Source organism: Sebastes umbrosus, chromosome 16 (assembly GCF_015220745.1).
Source record: "Sebastes umbrosus isolate fSebUmb1 chromosome 16, fSebUmb1.pri, whole genome shotgun sequence".
In the NCBI taxonomy this organism is placed as follows: domain Eukaryota; kingdom Metazoa; phylum Chordata; class Actinopteri; order Perciformes; family Sebastidae; genus Sebastes; species Sebastes umbrosus.
Window position 1 is genome coordinate 23986824 of NC_051284.1, and position 17266 is coordinate 24004089.

A 17266-nucleotide genomic window follows, 5' to 3' on the forward strand; every position below is an offset into this window, starting at 1 on the left:
GGCTTTTTAGAGTTTACTTCATCTCTGTCTGAGATTGTTTGTCCTCTGGAGAAACTCAATATTTATAGTATCTGCTGGTACTTATCATAGATGAATGTTCTCTGCTGTTATTTTCTGTTTCAGTGCACTCATCTGCAGGTCGATGCTGATTGCTAACATAATGATTGTGAGAGAGCACCCCTCCTGTCTTTACGAGGCTCTGTGGAAAACAGCGTCTGTAAGGTATTTTTTAGTATCTACTGTACCACTAACGTCCAATTTGGTCAGTGAGCGTACAGATAATGACGTTACAATGCTCTTCAAATCTCTGAGCGACCGCTCATGTCCTGTTGAAAGGCGCATTTCCCTTTGAAGACCACTTAAAACTAGAAGGAATGGACAGTTATCAGGATCGATATTTCAGTTACGTCCTGTCTTACATTATCATGTATCATCAGGTTTAATCATGACACACAATGTGCTTTTATACCGCTTATGTTATCAGAATGGACAGTGCCATTGCCATGAGGTGATCCTGCACCAGTAAAGTGGTGGAAAGTAACAAAGTACAATTTTGAGGTACTTATATTTTACTTGCGTATTTCCATTTCCTGCTACTTTGTACTTTTTACTCCACTACATTTATCTGACAACTTGAGTTACTTTGCAGATTCAGATTAATAATACAAAATGTAATCAACATTATGAATTATTATTATTGGTTAAGATGAGACTTTATTGATCCAAAAGTTTTTGGCAGAATATAAAATGGAACTAGAGACCATCCTGTGATGGGAGCACACCACCTCCGGTTCTGAAAAGTGAAGCCAGTGCTGAAGTGCATTAAACCTGCATTCTTTCCAATAGCCAGCAGGGGGCGACTCCTCTGGTTGCAAAAAGAAGTCTGATTGTATAGAAGTCTATGAGAAAATGACCCTACTTCTCACTTCAGTAAACATTGTAAACATGAGTTTATAGTCTTAATCTCTAGTTTCAAGTCTTCTTCAATACAGCATGATGTTCATTTAGTAAATTATGGTCCCATTTAGAGTCAAATTGGCCATAAAGCAGGGTATGCTTTAGGGCGTGGCTACCTTGTGATTGACAGGTCGCTACCGTGGCGTTGTCCGTGTTTTCGTCTTACAACTTTAACCCTTTCACAGTGTGTTTTCAGTTCATGAAAGTTAATTATAACCTTTTTGGTTGCCTGAAAATGTCTTATTCAGCATTCCGTTGTGCTTAGCTCGTAAAGTGGGGGGGACAATAGCTCCTTCCCCACTTCCAACCCCCTTACGTCCGGCGCCCTTACTTGGACTACATCCATCTACAAACTCAGCCTTCATTTTGATGTCAACTACACATCTGTAAAGTTTCGTGACAAGTCCTTCCCTAAGCACTTGTTTGCAGCTAGCAGAAACACACCACTTGACTAAACCACCTGACCTTAATTTGCTGAAGGAAGTAGTTTGACAGTAAACAATAGTGATGTCACTGTCTGTAATGAAACTAATAATGACATATGCTGCTACACACCTAACAAACACCACGCTGGCTCTTTCTAAAAACAAACCTACCAAGAGCAAGAGACATTATTATTGGCGCCGGTGTCACCTCTTCTCCTGTCACTGGATATGTGTGAGGGTTCACACCTCTTCTTCAAACTCCTGAAATATTCATCCCACTGGAAGAACAGTGAGTATAAACAGGATTACTATAGAGGTCTGAAAGTCTGGGGAAACAGGAAGTCTTTGAAAGTTTGAGAACAATAGTCAAAAATGGGAGTTGATTGTGTAGGTTTTCTGAGAATTTTGGAACTATAGCTAAGTTTCATAGCTAGTTAAGCTTTTTTATAACCAGGTTATACACTAAATAATTGGTAAATGGTTTATAACATGGGAATATAAGGGGAAAACACAGTATAGCAATACAATTTGTTAATAATTACCATTAAAACAATATATTAAAGTATTTTATAATATGATACAGTTAGCTAAATATGTGACATAAAAGTAGCTTAAAGGTCCCATATTGTAAAAAGAGATTTTTGGGTCTTTTACATTATAAAGCAGGTTTAAGTGCTATAAAAATACTGTTAAACTATCAAAGTCCTCAATATACGGAGAAATACTCACAGCCCGTATTCAGAAATTGGGCGTTTGAAACAAGCCGTTAGGATTTCTGTCCATTTGTGATGTCACAAATATACAATATTTAGACCATCACACGGTTTTAAACAAAAACATTCTAAATGTGTCCCAGTTTATTTCCTGTTGCAGTGTATGTGAATAACATCAGCTGACAGGAAGTACACATGGACCCAAGCTGTAACCTAGCAACGCAGTTCTGTTGCAATTCCATTGAAATGCACTAAAACGGAGCGTTTCAGACAGACGGTGAATACAGGTATATTCAGGCAGACAGTATGAGGAAAATAATGTGTTTTTTGAACATTACAGCATGAAAACATGTTCTAGTAGAAACACAAAATACAAGTATGAACCTGAAAAGGAGCACGATATGGGACCTTTAAACGTGCTAAATTGTGAATTCTACTTGGAAAAAGCTGAAAAAAAAGATGTGTTTATCATTTCGGGTGGCAGCTGTGCTTAAATATGAACTTGTTCAACATACAGTGGATCCACACAGACTGACCGAAGGGATTCCCAGCAGCCATACTACACTTGTGTGTGTGGCGCTCTGCACGCTGCGCTGCGGTGATGAAAGGGTTAACCAAAAGATGCAAGAAGTGCGTGAGTCTGTCTGAGCATGAGCTGCTGCTGCTGCTGCTGCTGCTGCAGTGAAGTAAAATGTGTCAATTTCCACCGGACAGCAGAGAGACACCGTGGAGGGAGGAAAGAGAACGAGCTGCAGACCTCCACCACCACCACCACCGAGACATCCTGCACAATCTCCCCGGGTGATGTGCTCTATCCGCCGGCCTGTGTGCTGAGGGAGACACCGCCGCAGAGCTCCATCTGAAGGTAAGAAAAAGCTGCACTGAGGATGATTCATGTCCGTCTGCTGGAGCTGGAGAACGACATGTAGTCAACATGTCAGCATGGCTTTGCATTATATATAACATATGTTTGTGAAGCTTTTTTAGTGATAAAATGTCATTTATCCTGCCTTATAGATGGGAAATAGCGTTAATGAGTGTTTGCTTGCAAGTTGACAGCTTTACAAGCAAACTGTGTTCTTATTTAATTAATGCATATAGTAAATAGCTGCACATAGTGTTAAAAAACAGGATGCATTCCTCTTAATGCATGTTTTTTTATGCACACTTGGGCTGTTACACCTGTTTAAAATAAGGATAGGCTGTATATAAACTCACAAAGAGGAGTATAGTAAGTAACCTGTGTGTGTAATTGTGTCATGCATATTTCAATGAAGTGTTTCCAAGTCCCCCTTAGTCAAATTTCAGAGGGGATTGTTTTAAATGATGTTGTAAGGTACCGCACTGCTCAGTGTGAAGGAGGCGTGATGCTGCAGAGGAGTCCCACAGCAGCTGGGCCTGCGCATTGGCTCATAGTTTACCAGGGACAAAATATGATGACTTTGGCCATCTAGTGTAATTACAACCAGTGGAGTTTGATCTACAGAGCAGAGGCATGATTTCAGTTCTTTGTCACATTTATGGATGCAAAAAAATTATGTCATATGTGGCTTTAGGTTGATTTATTCCATATAATTCCTGCAGTTCACTATCATTTGGGGTGAGATAATCCCTGCTGCTGCTGCCTTGGTAGACTATATAGATAGATAGATATATAGATAGATAGTAACTTTATTGATCCCGGGGGAAATTCAATTTTCCAGCATCACAGTTCCATAGTGCAAAACATGTTAGTGGCTGTAAAAAAGTTAGTAGTACAAAGTACAAAAAAATATACCAGATATAAAAATACAAGGAGATGAGGAAAACTGTTAAAACTGAATATAGTGCAGGGTAACAGCTGTGATACACGACTATTAAAAAAGTGAATATTGTGCAGAAGAGACTGTTAAAAATGAGTATAGTGCAGGGTAACTCCAGTAGCTTAGTCTATGAAAGTGCACTGTGTGCATTATTATCTGTCCTGCAGACCGTTCTCCTTTTTCAAAGTATGCCTTCACAGCAAGGAGTCCCAAAATGACACCCAAGAAAGAAGTTTCAAAAAGCCCACCTCAGCTGTGTGGACACTCTTGTCTAAGTTAATGTAGTATAAAGCACAGACCTGTCATAATGCACTCATGCAGGTTGTTCAGTTCCTGCTCCGTATTATAACAGACCATATAGGGTGTGTTGAGGATGCCCATTTGCACAGCAGGTTAAAGGCACATAAAAGGTCATTTGTTGAGGCAGAGGAGAGTTTCCTAACCAAAATGTTCCCGTGTGTGAGTGAGAATAAGAGGTGTAAATCAGAAATCGCTTTGCCGATTCACTTCAAAGATTCGTAGCCACTGACTGTGTAGTTTGCTCACTTCTTTTTTTTTGTGTGAATGCAGCACCATTCATAGGTCTGCAACCTTATGTCAGATTGTTTCTGGTCCAAACTGTCATGTTCAGTTCAGTTGAAAACTAACCCATAAAAGCACGGTTTGTTCGTTCAGTGACAGTTTAAAGATATTTGTTTATACATGTGCTAAATGAAGATCTCTAGTAGGGACTGCCCAATTAGAAAATCCCACCTCATCACATACTGACACTTTTTGCTTGCAGTAAACACGTGCTTAATGTTGTGAATTAAACAAAAACACTTGCTTAGGCTTAGGCAACAAAACCACTTAGTTAGGTTTAGGAAATTACAACATGATTGGGTTTAAATTTCTGCGTTTGTACCGTGAAAATGTGATTTTGACTTTGTGAACGTTGCGGTCTCCTGGATGAAAGCCTTGTGTTGGACCCATCCACCTCCTCTCCCAGCCTGTGTGTCTCTTTCGCTCTTTAAACTACGTCACCACAGCACTTTCCCTGAGAGTTTAATATTGATGCGGATGGGTTTATATTCTAGTTAATAGAAACTTAGCATTCCAACGCTAAAGGGTGCCATGTGCGGCGGTATCAAATGCCGACGACCGTGACAAAGCAGCAGTATTTGACACCCTGGGAATGAGAACGAGCTGAAAGTAAAGACACTCAAATATACTCGTTGAGGGGAAGAAGTTACTTTCTCAAACCACTTTTATCCTGTGTAGTCACAAAAATTACAAAACTTTATTTCTGTACTGCTGCGTTGTTCCAATACGGGTACAAAATGCTCAACAATAAAAAGAATAAAGGCAAGAAAAGCAAATATGCACACATAGACATGTAAGACATAAATTATATATAACATACAAATCACACAAAGTAAGGTTTCAAATGACAACAAAACGACTAGCAGAAATTCGTCAAACAAGATATATCGGTTTTTGTTTTTTAAACTCTCAAATATCAGTATTGGCCTCAAAAATCCAGTATCAGTCGGGCTCCACTTAAACATTTGTTTTTGTGTGTTTGCTTCAGAAGAGGCCTCTTTAGACTTTAGGTTCACACAAAAACACTAAACCGCATGCTAAATATTTGTTCAAAGCAGGTGATCAGTTTAGCTCAAAACCTCGTTTGTTTTTCAAATATCTTTATCCATAAAACCTTCGCAGAGCAGCACGCATCAATTATGCATTGTCAACGATTGATTATAAAGCTTCTTTGTCTGATAACAGATTAACATGCGCGTGCATCCCCCACCATTAGAGGCATTACTCTCCGCTGCAACATGATGACCGGAATCTCCTGCCTTCTCTGTAGCTGCTCCAAGATTTCTAATCTATGGGGCATGACCCACATGCTATTCAGGACAGAGGGCTTAGCTCCCATGTTTTAGGGTCTTTCATTAAACTGCTAAGAGCTCAAGAGCTGTAATGAGTGTGTGGGGGAGTAAACGAGGGAGAAGAGAAGATACTCTATGAGAGGGTTTGAACTGTAAAGGTCAGTTTGTTTAAAGGTAATTTTGTGGATATTTATTGGGTGATAAAGAGACAGACAGACTGGTGAACTGACAGACAGGCAGAGAAGAAGACCTCCCCCCCAGCAGCTTAGATTACTCAACAGAATAGATTAAAAGTCAGAGCTGATTGCAACACAGCGTTCAGATAAGGCACCATACGGCTTTCTCACTATAACCTCAGTCTGCGTAACGTGAAGGTTGAAATGACCGAGAGGTTTTGTTGAAACATCAGCAGAAAGTGACGCCTTATGCTGACAGTATGCTGCATCACAACTGCGTGTCGGATGGTTGAATAGTTTTGTAAACCCCTCCCCCCACACATCATACATCTTTTATAGTGTATCTAGTATATTTCTAGTATGTGCAGACACAAGAATTAGAGTTGCTCCGAACACACGTTTTCCTCTCCATCCCAACACCCATAACAGTCAGGATATTGGATGATACTGAGTTCCCATATGAAATCAAACACAGTTGATCTTTGTATACCTCACAGTTTTTCCTTATCTTTCATTCATATACCAACAAACCCAGACTTTTTTTATTTATGTTTTTGTTGGTTTTTACTTTGTTCCTGAGAGAAATAATAAAAAAATAAAAAAAGAATATTAAATTCAGCAGTATTAAAATCTCCTATCAAGGGCTGTCGCAGTAAAGGAATTTCCCCTGTGGTGATAATGGCTCAACAGTGCAATATGTGGTATTATTGCAATTTTTTTTTATTGTAAATCACTTAATTTATCCTGATTTTAGTGCTGAATAAATAAACTTTATTATTAGGTTATTATTAGGTACATTGTTGCTTTATAACACATAACAAATCTACTAATACTTGTTTATTGTTAAATGCAGAAGGGCAATGAAGCGCAGCGTTTTTTCAGCTGAGATACTTCGGTTGCGTCCGGTTGCAAAGAATTCAAAAAAGAAAAACATAGTGGTTGTGGTGGTTGCTTTCCATCCCCTGCGGTTCACTTGTTAATATTGCGGTTATTGCGACAGCCCTACTCCTATCATGGTATACTTAATTGTACATGTATATCACAATAGAGGTATATATCTTGATATAATACAGATAATTCAATCTAGAAACTATTTATAGATGAATAACCAGCTGATAATTAGCACAGGACGATACTGACATTTTGATAACAAACACATTCCAACACATTATCAATATACAACGATCTAAGTCCTCCACTTTGGATCGTTGTATATTGATAATGTGTTCTTGGTGCTTTTACACTTTGTTTGTTATGTTCTTTTGAGAATCCTTGCCTTTATTTTGATAGTGAATAGCAGAACACCCTGGGAACACGTTCAGAGTTATTTGTAATGTGAATATACATCATTTTATCAAGCTAGAACACTTTAAGAAGTTCAGAAAATGACATTTTTTAAATGTAACCCTGTATTTCAACATTAAAATAACCAAATCCCATGAGATTTTGGAATCGTATCATTCATATGTTTATTGATTTCTTACCCAGCTCTTGCATTTTGTCAGTTTTTTTAACAACAGTGTCTGACTGAAATATAGTTAGCAGCCGGATGCTAACCCGTTATATTGGATTAGAAACATGACAGCTCTTTTTTAAAGGTTATCAAAGTAATATAAAAGCTTTTACATCTACTATACAACGTTAAGGACAAAGGGTTATGAATCTCCGGTAACAAATCAATAGGACCTTTTGGATATGAACCGTTCAGAGTGCAGCTCCTACTGTACATAGAGCCCTGCCCCCCACCACTCTGCTTGTTTTGTCCAGGCTTTCACCTTGCGGATATAGAAAGGATGCCTACTATAATGTTATATGAGGCTCTGTTGGCCGTGCTGCGTCCAGGCTTTTAGTCTTAGCCCTCATGGCGGCTCTCCAGCTCTATCAAAAGCCGAACTTGTTTGTGATACTCAGATACTTTATGTGTCTCTGGGGGAATATTTATAGCTGAGAGTGCAGGGAAATGTAATAAGTACTACTTCATCCTTTGTCTGTCAATCACACATGTTTTTACAATCTGAACACCGAGGTTGTTGCAAGATACCACCTGGCAAAATAATATATTTATTTAGACATTTTAGAGACCAAACGATTAGTTGATTAATTGTGAGATAATTGGCAGGTTTAGCTACGAGAGGAGAAAATTGATTGGATTACAAAAAATTTGGCGTGACTTTCACCTCAGCCCGTTCTCATTCCCAGGGCGCAAGAAACCAATACTTTGTCACACCTCCTCGACGTGTGATGCTGACACACAAGGCTTTCAATGAACTACAATGTAAACCCATCCGCGTCAATATTAAACACTCAGAGAAAGTGCGGCGGGAGTGTGGTGACGTAGTATAAACAGCGGAAAAACACACGGGCGTGTTCACAATGTTTCATTTTCACTTTACAAATGTAGTCATTTGAAGCCCAACCATGTAGTTCTTTACTAAACCTAACTAAGTGGTTTTGTTGCCTAAGCCTATGCAAGCATTTTTGTTTGAATTCACAATGTTAAGCACACTGTACTGCAACAATAAAGTGACACCAAGAGGTCTGACAAAGCGTCAGTATGTGACGAATTGGGATGAGAAGGTGTTGTTCGCCCACGTCGTTAGATCAGGACCAGGGAGGATAAGGCTTAAACTAATAAATTAGACATTCCTCGAAAATGTAAACAAAGTAATTTAAACACATTCAAACACACACCTACTATAATAAAATAAAAATCTTAAATAAATACGTTTGTTGGAAACATATTTAGCGTGTACCAAGGGATTAAATTAATAATCGACACATGGATACTGGATTAGAAATAGGAAAACCCCCCCCCCACACACTTTTCTGATGTGGACTGGGTCTGACAATTTTACAAAATCGACAAGCACTTCATGCAGCACTTGGCCCATTGTGAAGACGTGATAAAGGCAGATTTGAGCTTGAGCGTGTGTAGAAACAAGTGCCAAATATTGAATGCCTGTAACAACGTGTGCGGATATTTAAACGATTATTGCGGCTTGTCCCTCTCTGTGCCGTTGGGCTTTTCGTCCTGCCTTTGAGTGTGACCGTTGGGAACAGTTATGAATGTTTTTGTCCTTAGACGTGGCTGTACGACACTTCAAACAAGCTTTATTTTTCAAGGATATTTAGGCCATAAAGGGTATTACAACTCTATTTGACTTTCTCTAGACGCAGGAGACATGTGATGCTGTTTAGGATTAGAGCCAGCTTGCTGTTTCAGGGGTAATTGATCTGTCTTCGCAATTGATCGGCATCAGTTTATTTTGTGCTGCCGCGGAAAGTTCTTATGCGCCCCCTCCCCCCCTCAACCTTCTTCTCTCCCCCTCACTTGACACACACTTCTCGTCAATCACTCAATCAATTGCTCATCACCCACACAGAGAAGCAAATTTGGTCAGGATCAATTAGTGGTGACTCCAGAAGCCATAAACCTGTCTCACTATATGGGCAGCATCAGCTTTCAGGTTAGCAGTGCTGCATGGGTACATTCTCTTTTGATTCATTTGTAGATATTTTTTTTCAATTAATTGATCAATTTATAATGATTAAGGGTGTCAATCGATTAAAATATTTAATCCTGATTAATCACCTGATTGTCCGTAGTTAATCGCAAATTAATCGCACATTTTTGTATCGGTTCAAAATGTACCTTAAAGGGAGATTTGCCAAGTATTTAATACTCGTATCAACATGGGAGTTGGCAAATATGCTGCTTTATGCAAATATATGTATATATTTATTACTGGAAATCAATTAACAACACAAAACAATGACAAATATTGTCCAGAAACCCTCACAGGTACTGCATTAAGCATTAAAAACATGCTCAAATCATAACATGGCAAACTGAAGCCCAACAGGCAACAACAGCTGTCAGTGTGTCAGTGTGCTGACTTGACTATGACTTGCCCCCAAACTGCATGTGATTATTATAAAGTGTGCATGTCTGTAAAGGGGAGACTCGTGGGTACCCAGAGAACCCATTTTCATTCACATACCTAGAAGTCAGAGGTCAAGGGACCCCTTTGAAAAGGGCCATGCCAGTTGTTTGGAGCGTTATTTAGCACAAGCTAGTATGACATGGTTGGTACCAATGGATTCCTTAGGTTTCATATGATACTAGTATCTTCATTCTAGCTTTAAAACTGAGCCCGCTACAAACTAAAAATTTATATAAAACAGAGAAAAGCAGCAAATCCTCATATTTAAGAAGCTGGAACCTTCAAACATTTTTCATTTTTGCTTGATAAATTACTAAAACACTGAATCGATCAGCAGAATTGTTGTTAATTAGTCATCTGTCGATCAACTAGTTAATAAATCATCTAATTGTTTCAGCAGTGTCCTGTCAGCTCGTCAGTATCCTTGCTTGTGTATGTCAGGAAAATAAGGTACAAAGCTGAAATTTGACCCTAAAATCTGCAGTGTTTTCACAACTACAAGGGCAGCTGAAGAGATGGTTATGTCACCTTGGTCACTGACACTTAACCGCATTGGATACTGCTGGTTTCTATACGCCACGCCGCCGCAGCCTCCCAAAGTGACCTTCCAGAAGTCTGCATAGGCCTTGGATCTGCGCCAGAGCCAGAGAGAGCTACAGTACATGAACGGGGATTATGGCGTGAAGTGAGGTCAGCGATGGGTTAGGCTTCTGATTTAATCACGGAGTCAGAGTTCACAGCTGTCAGCATGCTGTCGGCAGAGTAAAGCACCTCTTTGTTTTTATTGCTTTTTTTTAATTCAACCGTGGCTGACTCTCATATCGGCGTGTTTTCTTTGCTTGTGTTTGTTTACCTGCTGTCAGAGGAGAGTCTCACCGACAGACCTGTCAGCTTTCTTTTCAACCTCCGTTCAAAGCTCCCTTTCTCTATCTCGCTCTTTCCCTTTGTGTTTCATTTAAAAACATACACTCAGTCGGTGTCTTCATCGTGTCCTCAGACAAACCCCTCCGTGGTTTAGTCTTCCCTCCCCTTTCAGTTCAGACAGCACCCTGCCTGCGTTCTGTCTCCCCGTGGTCATCGGGAGGTTTACAAAGCAGGCAGCTCTGTCACACTCGCCATTCTGATCACCATCACACTGTGATGTCCCGTAGAGAGGTTCAATAGAGTGCGATGGCGAAGCGGGTCGTCCGCAGCAAGAGCTGCCAGGAACCTCGCTGATCGATACATAAGGCCGATGAGAGAGCTGGTGGGCTGGTGGGCGATATCCTACAACAGCTGCAATAACAACAACAGAATCAAATAGCGCCCAGTGTGTGAACTGTGTCATGCTGAGGCAACAAGTCAATCGATATGACTAAATACACACAGAAAGGGCGTCTTGGCGTCTTGCGGTTTTTAAGATCATATAATCACAGCAACTGGGTTTTGGTCCGACCAGCGACTTTTGTTCTCTCTCTTCCCTGATAAACATCGGACTGTCCAAATAAATAAAGTTAAAATAAAAGTAACGTGTCAAAGCACAAAATTAGATTATATCACTTTAAAACATTAATATATCATGCTCACATTAATTCTGATAACAATGTGGAAGCACTAGGGCTGTCAATCGATTAAAATAGTTAATCGTGATTAATCGCAAATTAATCACACTTTTTTTATTTGTTCAAAATGTACCTTAAAGGGAGATTTGTCAAGTATTTAATACTCTTATCAACATGGGAGTGGGCAAATATGCTTGCTTTATGCAAATGTATGTATATATTTATTATTGGAAATCAATTAACAACACAAAACAATGATAAATATTGTCCAGAAACCCTCACAGGTACTGCATTTAGCATAAAACAATATGCTAAAATCATAACATGGCAAACTGCAGCCCAACAGACAACAACAGCTGTCAGTGTGTCAGTGTGCTGACTTGACTATGATTTGCTCCCAAACTGCATGTGATCATCATAAAGTGTGCATGTCTGTAAAGGGGAGACTCGTTGGTACCCATAGAACCCAAAATTTAGCGTAAGTTTGGAGCATCCTGACAAGTTAGTATGAAATGGTTGGTACCAATGGATTCCTAGGATTTCGTGTTTCATATGATACCAGTATCTTCACTCTCAACTTAAGCAAGTTGCGTTAATGCGTTAAAGAAATTAGTGCCGTTAAAACAAATTTGTGTTAACACGTTATCCCGTTAACTTTGGCAGCTCTAGTAAGCACCATAAATGGTTGAGATCATCAAAAGGTTCTGTTTCGCCCTAATTTCATTGTTTGTTCCTGTGCTTTCAGATCACATTCCCAGCCTCTTTCATAGCTGTAGCAAAGAGGATGTAGCTCTGGTTTCACTTTATTGGGGCATAAATGTGTTAAAAGTGACCGTTCATTCACTCGTTTCATTTGTGATCACCAGAATCTCAGATAGCTGAGAATGATCTGTTACAACTCGTTTTCTTCCTGTTTCGCAACATAAACAAATCTGCCTTTGTACAGTAAACAATGCGAGGGATTTCTAATGTAATCTGACCGGCTGTGTTGACCTGGAGAGGCTGCCAAACTGCTTAAGAAGCCATTATGATATTCCATTAAGATCTATCTGATATACAGACAAGAGGCATTGAGGACATGAGTTACTGATTTAACAGTAATTCTTACACACCTAAAAATATACTTGTGTAGGAGAAAAACCTACACTGGGTCAATACTTGCACTGAGGATTTATTTCTTGCTTTTTGAATCAAGTTGACCTAGCTTTACCTCTCCTGAAATAGCCATTCATTGTGCGTGTATACTAAAAATGAAAAGACTAACACAAACAGAGAGACTATAAACATACAAAACACATTTTAAGATTTGGTGAAATGTTGATTTTTCAGCAGCGGATGAGTCTCAAACCTATTTTTGGTATGTATAAGCTGTTTGGCAGGAAGGCATGTGAATGCAGAACAAATGGTGTCAGGCGATGGAAACAGAGAGGTGACGGGGGATTGAACTGTGAAAAGGGGGGAGAAAAGCGGAAGGGGAGAAAGAGGGCATGTGATCCTCGGGTGTAAGATTGGGGGTAAAAACACCTGGTAGTGAACAGAGAGAGTGCTTGGATCTATCACAGCAGAGCTTTAATACAGACCAGAGATCATTCAGTGATGAGATTAATACCTCATATCTGTCCTACAACCAGCAGCCAGTTAGCTTAGCTTAGCATAAAGACTGGAAACAGGGGGAAACAGCTAGCCTGACTCTGTCCAAACAACCCGGTCTCACTCCCAACTCGCCCCTCGGCATCGGAGCCCAACGCACGGACGCACCCTCTAGCGTCAGTATGTGACGTAGTATTAATAGCGTGATAGTCCACTAACGGCGGGCGGGAGGCGTGGTGGATGGGTCTAACAAACAAAAGACTTTCAACCAGGAGACCAGTGTTGCTGTCCCGAGTAAAACTAAAAGTAATGTTGACTTATTTTGTCACGTGAGTCGTTAGTAAGTGAAGTTAACGTCAACCACGATTGTTTCCTAACCCTAACCAAGTGGTTATGTTGCCTAAACCCAACTTCCTGTGAAAACGGAAGTTTATTTTAAAAGGACACTATGCGCGTAACAGGCGTAGATCGACACGCCGTCCCTGACACGCCCAAAAGTAACGCAAGTAGGGTACCCTCACTACCGTGTGTAGGTCTTTGATGCCGAGGGGCGCTGACCAAGCAGCGGTATTTGACGGGTTGGGAGTGAGAATGTGTTGGTCCAAAAGCAAATTCCACCTTCCAGCACCTTTAAATCTAACAAATTAACACATTATATTATATGTATTTGGACGGGCGCAGTGAATTCCGGTAGACTTGTTGTTGCTGTTTTTGTGCAGATTAAACAAATGTCATATATAGCATGTTAATCAGTGAGGTGCTGCTAGCTGTTTTCCCATTTCTAGTCTTTCTGCTTTCATTTTTTTTTTAATTTTGAAGAAAAAAAAGTCCAAATTCTCTGATTCCAGCTTCTTAAATGTGAATATTTTCTGGTTTCTTTACTCCTCTATGACCGTAAACTGAATAGCTTTGATTTGTGGTTAAAACAAGACATTTGAGGATGTCAGAGTGCATGACTTTGACCCAGGCGTGTTGGATAGATGAGAGGAGAGGGAGAGTTTCCCAGGCAGGCAGTGAAAAGATGGTAGAAGGGGTTTATGAGGTCAGGTGGTCCATCGCTGTGGCCCAGTCCCTCACATGAAACCCTTGTTCCTTGTTTTAGGAGAATGTGCTAATCCCCACGGGCCCACTCTGGGCCCCCGCCAGCCTTTGAAGACAAAAAGAGCCCAAAAAATCGGCTTTTGTTCTTCAAACAGGCTTTTGTCCTCCTAACCTCTCTCTGAGCTTGTGTTTTACAGAGCGGTAGTGATCCATTGTATAATGGTTGCTGTTATGACACAGTTTCCTCTGGAAGCATTGTATAGTAGAAGATATACAGTCAGTGGTCCTCTCAACCTTGTGGTCTTTGAACTCCTCGGTATGATGTTGTTTGCCTTCGGTGTTTTTTATTAGACACGCGGCGTGTTTAATAGAGTAGAGGAAGGATCCAACCCTGCGTGGGCCTCCTGACACCTGATACCAAAGCCTGTGTGCGCCAAGCTGCGTGATTTGGAAAAAGAGCACATGATGTAGGCAGTCAGATGATAAAGCTATACCTTACATAAGAGACCCCCTCAGTCAGTCAGTAAATAGCATCAAGTGAGGGAAGGCCGCAGGAAAGTCCTCTGAAGCCATGCCGTCTCTAATTTCATCTTCCTTGTGTCAATCAAAGGTTTCACTGCCTTGTCCCTGATTGAACTTCGGCTTGGCACCATTCGCAATTCAATTTCTCTGCGCTACTTTGACCTTGGTTGCTACTGGCCTTTCAAAGCGCAACCAATGAGATGACAGCTACAACTGTTGTTGTTGACTAGAAACAGTGACTAGCTTCCTTGCACACTTTACGATGACATGTTATACCTACCTGCCCGACCTCACAGTGAGCAAAGAGCAACTTTTTTATCATATGAAGGCAGCTTTAAGATTTCAGCCCTGGTTGATTTGGGGACACCCTAATAATAATAAAAAATAAATGACTAGATAAATGAATAAATGTAGCAAAAATAATATTAAAAATAAATGTAGCCATTAATTAATTGATAAAATGTGGCATAAATTCATATTTCTGTTTTAATTTGCGCCTTTATTTATTTATCTTTGTATTAATTCCCTTATTTATTATTTATTTATAAATAAAAAATAAATGCAAAAATAAATAAATATATTTAAAAATGAAATAGAATAGATACATAAATAAATAAAAGGGAAATTTAAATGTTTAAATAAATAAGGTAATCAATACAAAGATATATATTAATAAATAAGTTAAATTAAAACAGAAATATTAATGTATGTCACATTTTATCAATTAATTAATGGCTACATTTATTTTTAATATTATTTTTGCTATATTTAATGACATATTTATTTATCGAGTCATTTATTTATTTATTCATATATTATACCGTGTTTCCTTTGTGTCACTTTCTTTCGCTCCTTTCTCCTCAGACCTGCATCGCATCATCACTGATAGAAAATTTGAGTGAAAGCAAGAGGAAGGATGGTTACCAAGGAAACCCCAGAGGCTCCTGTACCTCTGACAGCGCTGTCACGCTGGTACCTCTACGCCATCCACGGCTACTTCTGTGAGGTCATGTTCACAGCCGCCTGGGAGTTTGTGGTGAACTGTAACTGGAAATTCCCTGGAGTGACTAGCGTGTGGGCGCTCTTCATCTACGGCACCTGTATCCTCATCGTGGAGCGGATGTACCTGAAGCTGCGCGACCGCTGCCCTGTGCTGCTGCGTTGCATCATCTACACTTTATGGACATACCTGTGGGAGTTCGGCACGGGGCTGCTGCTGCGCCAGTTCAACGCCTGCCCCTGGGACTACTCTGAGTTCCGCTACAACTTCATGGGACTGATCACGGCGGAGTACGCTGTACCCTGGTTCTGCGCCTCCTTCATGGTAGAGCGCTTTGTCATCCGCAAAACGTTGCGGCTACGATTCCACAAGGGGCCCGAGGACGGTTGGTCAAACCATCTGTTGGATGGTGGGGCGGGAGGAGATGTGGGTGGTGGGAGGACGAGAGAGAGGAGTAGAGGAAGGGGAGGTGATGCTAATGGCTACCTTAAAGTAGAATGATGGAAGGAAGAACCAACCCAATCGCCCTGCTACACCACCTCTACCTTCCTCAGCCACTTCTCATAAGCAGTCCTCCCCCATTAACTGCATGGGGTGAAGACAAACAGACAGCTGTGTAAACTGGGCTGGTGTGCAGATGTGTACAAAATATCAGAACAGCCAGAAAACCAAACTTAACTGAGTCTTCAAATGCCCAAACCACTCACTGTGCTCTCTACTGTCAACGGAGGCACAGTAACTCCATGCTGCTGTGTTCGCTGCATCTCATAATGCATCCCGACCCATTTCCATGTGCGGTTAAGGAGATCACGGTCTTAAATGACCCTGATTACACTTTCAATATCTCCTGCAAAGAGCTCGGGATAAAAAAAAACAAAACACTCTTGCAAAGATTATTGTTATCATCCTGAGAAGGAACAAGTTCAAGAAGAATATCTGTTTTTCAAGGGCACATCAGATAATCTGAAAGCAGAATGCCTGAGGCATAGAAATCCTAATAAAAAGTAGCTATAACACGTTCTTTTTAAAATGTACATATTGTCCTTTAGTATTATTCAAAGTACTGTAGTAATGTAGCTACAAAAAGCTCTTTAAGAACATACCATCGACCCTCTAGGCTCAGAATGTCAGCTTACATCATGAAGAATTAGGGCTGTCCCGAATACCATTTTTTGAGTTTCGAAGCTTCGGTGAGAAATACTCGAAACTATTCGAAGCTTCGCGGCGCGGCGCAGCAAGCTGACATGTTCTTTTGTCTGTTTGTCTGCCAAACTACTGTTAACACACTCACCTCTACACACAACAAAATATTTAATCACAAATTAATCGCACATTTTTTTATCTGCTCAAAATGTACCTTAAAGAGAGATTTTTCAAGTATTTAACACTCTTATCAACATGGGAGTGGACAAATACGCTTCCTTTATGCAAATGTATGTATATATTTATTATTACAAATCAATTAATAACACAAAAAAAATGACAAATATTGTCCAGAAACCCTCACAGGTACTGCATTTAGCATGAAAATTATGCTCAAAACTCAAGCCCAACAGGCAACGACAGCTGTCAGTGTGTCAGTGTGCTGACTTGACTATGACTTGCTCCAAACTGCATGTGATTATCAGAAAGTGTGCATGTCTGTAAAGGTAAAGGGTAGACTTGTGGGTACCCATAGAAC

At 40.2% G+C, this 17266-nt stretch overlaps 1 protein-coding gene across 1 annotated transcript; it reads left to right on the forward strand.

Moving 5' to 3' along the window:
• Positions 1-2460: 2460 nt before the first annotated feature.
• Positions 2461-16542, forward strand: tmem229b (transmembrane protein 229B). The gene is made up of 2 exons (XM_037796296.1): positions 2461-2960; positions 15450-16542. Exon 2 carries the CDS (start codon positions 15502-15504, stop codon positions 16084-16086), a length of 585 nt encoding a protein of 194 aa, XP_037652224.1. The 5' UTR covers positions 2461-2960; positions 15450-15501; the 3' UTR covers positions 16087-16542.
• The last annotated feature ends 724 nt before the right edge of the window (positions 16543-17266 follow it).